At 43.7% G+C, this 3,696-nt stretch overlaps 1 protein-coding gene across 1 annotated transcript; it reads left to right on the top strand.

Annotated features, from left to right (window-relative positions):
• Positions 1–133: 133 nt before the first annotated feature.
• Positions 134–3,119, top strand: EAH_00049780 (hypothetical protein, conserved; the record flags this gene model as incomplete). The annotated part of the gene is made up of 6 exons (XM_013394334.1): positions 134–301; positions 526–644; positions 863–1,127; positions 1,626–1,792; positions 2,228–2,319; positions 2,939–3,119. Coding segments are annotated over 6 exons (992 nt in total), but the record flags the coding sequence as incomplete, so codon positions are not given.
• Positions 3,120–3,696: the final 577 nt, after the last annotated feature.

The following is a 3,696-nucleotide window of genomic DNA, read 5'->3' on the forward strand; positions in this document are numbered from 1 at the left end:
GAGAGTGTTCATGTGTTTCATTGTTTGTGGTATCCGTTTGTGGCTACTCCTTTCCTTCGTACAGCAGCAGTTGCTGCATGAGTTGTGAGTGAAGACAGCAGCGAATCCTCTTTTCTGTTTTGTTACTGCTCAGGAGTTGCAACAGATTGTTTTGAAGCTGTAGGCTGGAGTGCGCTAGAGCGTCTTGACTTACCTACTGCATGCAGCGCGTTTGCTGCTGCTCAGCGCAGCGATTTGGTTTTCTCGCTTTGTTCATTAGAAGACGTGGAGGAGACAGCGGCTCTAAAAGGGCATTTAAAAGGTTTGTTGCTTCTACAGCGTGTGTAGGTAGCGGTACGGATCTCAGGTTGCAGAAGTTTGTGCACGCATGCTTGCAAACAAAAACAAACAAAACAACCAAAACAAACGCTTGCGGGGCCTCCCAAAAAAAATACTGGTTCCTCGTGAGAGCCCTCGTAGCAGCCTGCCTGTTGCTGCCTTGCTGCAGGGAGTCTGTATTTGTTTTCTTTCGCTGAGTGCCTGCAGCACGCAACCACCAATGGGCAGAAGCAGCTCAGCTGCTGCTGAACAGCGGAGACCCTGAAGCTTCATTAGAGATGGCTTGTGAGGCAGGAGAGTGGCAATTAGCTGTTGAACTAGCAGAGGTTCGTCTCATTTTGAGACGGGAATGAGTACATGAATATGTATATTCATATATTTATAATCTGCGGCTTCTTATGCTGAAAACTATATACCCGCAATTTAGCAAGCGCAGCTGTATTCCTCTTTTTCTGCCTATCTGCCTTCTTTACTCACTTTCTGTTTAGCTTGGTGGTTGTGTGATTAAAGGGAGTGTGTGCTAATTTTATCTTCTCTTATTCAGAGGCTTAAGGAGAAGCGGGTGCCGCACTTGCTGCAGCAGCATGCAATGCGCTGTGAGCGGGAAGGGGCTTTTTCTGCTGCCTTAGCTGCATTTTCAGCAGCAGCAGAAGGACTAGCCCTTCAGATGGAGGCAGAAGAAGATTCTTGTTGTGATGTTGCGTGCAATCCTAGCAATGGTGGTGCAGCTGCCAATGAGCATTGCGAAGAAATAAAGCAAGACAATTTTGAACACAAAAAGCAGCAGCAGATGATTGAATGCCTTCATGGTAAAGCTCGCTGTGCTCTTAAGGCGGGGGAGCTCCAGAAAGGCCTCCAGCTTGCTGCCGACCTCGATGACTGTGGGGTGTATAGGGAGTGTGCCGATATACTGCTGAACATTCAACAGTACAGGCACGCAGCTATTCTCCTAAAGAGAGCGGGAGATATCGAACGCGCCGCTTCAGTGTACATACAGGTGCACACATATCGCTGCAAGCACGAGCATCCTAGTGTCTGTCTACTAATACAAAGCAATATAACATATAATATATGTATATATATATGTCATATACGCAACAGTACACACCCGTATCCATATATCTATTGATACGTGGATAAATTATTGTCTTTTTCATAGGCAGATATATTGATGCGTATATTTGTACATCTGCCACCTGGAGACGCCCTACTACAAGACGAACAGTTTCCTCCTCCGGTTTGTACCTGAGCAAGGATTCATTTTAAAGGTAAACCAACTGCATGCTGTGAACATTTTGGTTGTGTAGATTGGCGAGTTCGATCTCGCGCTACCCCTCTTGGAGTCCTGTGGCACTGTGGCAACGCCACCTTTCTTTTAGAGGAATACGCAAAGGCAAGAGAACAAGACGAACCTTTTGAAGCTCTTCGTGCTTATGCAAGAGCAGGAGAATTTAAAAGTATGGTTAAAATACTCGTAAGCGGATAGTCGAAACGCATACGACTCTGGAAACTGCTGCTGTTGTTGCTGCTGCATCTGTTGCTGCTACCGCTGCTGCTTGTGGCGCTTCTGCTGCTACCGTTTCTGCTGCTGGTGCTGTTGTTGTTGTTGTTGTAGCTGTGCAAAGTGCCGTGCTTCGGCATACATCTTCTCCCTTCTCAGCTATTGCTGTTCTTGCTGTTGCTGGTGCTGCTGATGCCCTCAAGTAGAGTTAGGTAGTATATTACAGCGTAGCATAGAAATGAGTAGTATACACTCAGCGCACCACTCTTCCATATGCATATATATATATATATATATATTATATGGAAGAGTGGTGCGAGGAGCTTATATATATATATATATCTTCGTCGAAATACAACAATAATATTATATTAGTTGTTGTATTTATGTGTACATAAATGCAAACAGGCGCACCGATTTGGCCGTTGGGAAGAGGCAAAAGCCCTCGTTCGAAAAGTTAAGGACTCAGAGGCAGCGGAGCTCTTAGCAGAGTTTTGCAAGTATGACAGCTCATCTTTCTTTGTGTCGTTTTATGTTTTCTTTCTTTTGCATTCCACTTCTCTCTGTACACCTCCACTCTACACGCAGACAGAAATAATAGAAGAATAAATGCCTTTCCAGTAAAGCCCGCGGCGCCCTAAAGGAACATTTTTAAATAATTTAATATATTTTGTATTTTAATATAAGCAACTCTATTATCGAATCTTCAGCAAAAATTACCTGGGATCATACAACTCAGTTCGGGACCGTTCCATTAGATATATGCAATAAATTTTTAATAACAATTTTATCCTGGTGTATTATTATCTATTATTTTGGGGCGACTTGTATATTAATTAATTTTTTCTAGTACAGCAGATTCTATTTTTTCTTGAAAGCGAATTGAAGCAAAGAAAATCAGGACGAGCTAAACAGCTTTAAGTAATGGGGCTGCATAGTGCTTGTTTAAATCTACTACTATTATGTTGAATACGAGGGAACATAATAAAATTGTGTATGCACACAACACATAAGACAACTCGCAGATGAATCTTATATGCAACAGTGAAGACGGTGAAGACATGCAAACGAGATATTATGCATCGCATGCATAAACGTGCAATAAATGCATCTTTTCAGGGCTCGCAGCGACTTTGAAGGAGCTGTCGAGATGCTCTGTCTCAGCGGAAATGCAGAAGAGGCTGTCAATCTGGCGGAAGAGAGTCAGCAGGCCTCTGCGTTGGCACACGTGAGGAAACTCCTTTATTCCTTTTACCCACTGCCTTGCCCTCACCTTCGTATATTAGAAAACAGATATTAACGATAATAATAATACAACAAAAAGGCAGTAAAAATAATGTAGAATAACAACATAGGCAGAATGAGAGCTGAGCTTTAGCTTTAGAGGGCGCGCATAACGGTGCAAACATCTCACGCATTCTCTTTACGAAAGAAGCTGAATGAAGGGCTTCAATCAGTAGAAGAAGGTATGGTTTTGCGGAGTATTTGTGGAGCTAGAAGGCAACAATTATGGACAAAAGAGAGCGCTGCAAAAGGTGTCGTTTGGATCTGTAGTTTGAATATCCATTATTGTGTGCATTTGCTGCTTCCGCTCCCCCGTATCTTCATCTTGAACAAATGCAGGCTTTACCCAATACCGGGTCTGTGGACCTTCATCTGCGAGCATCTCGCCTGTTAGAGAATCAGGCTTTGTTCAGTGAAGCTGCCAGACATAGAGCGTGGGCAGAGAAGCCTGATGAGGCGCTTGATTTGTACATCCGGGTACGAATGCACCTTTTTGCACTTCGATCCATATGAATATACGTTGTGCAATTATGTATTGCATGAATATATGCCTTCAGTGCCACTGCTGCTGCTGCTGCAGCGAGCAGCAGCGC

This window comes from Eimeria acervulina, genomic scaffold, assembly GCF_000499425.1.
Source record: "Eimeria acervulina Houghton genomic scaffold, Eah_scaff815, whole genome shotgun sequence".
In the NCBI taxonomy this organism is placed as follows: Eukaryota; Apicomplexa; class Conoidasida; order Eucoccidiorida; family Eimeriidae; genus Eimeria; species Eimeria acervulina.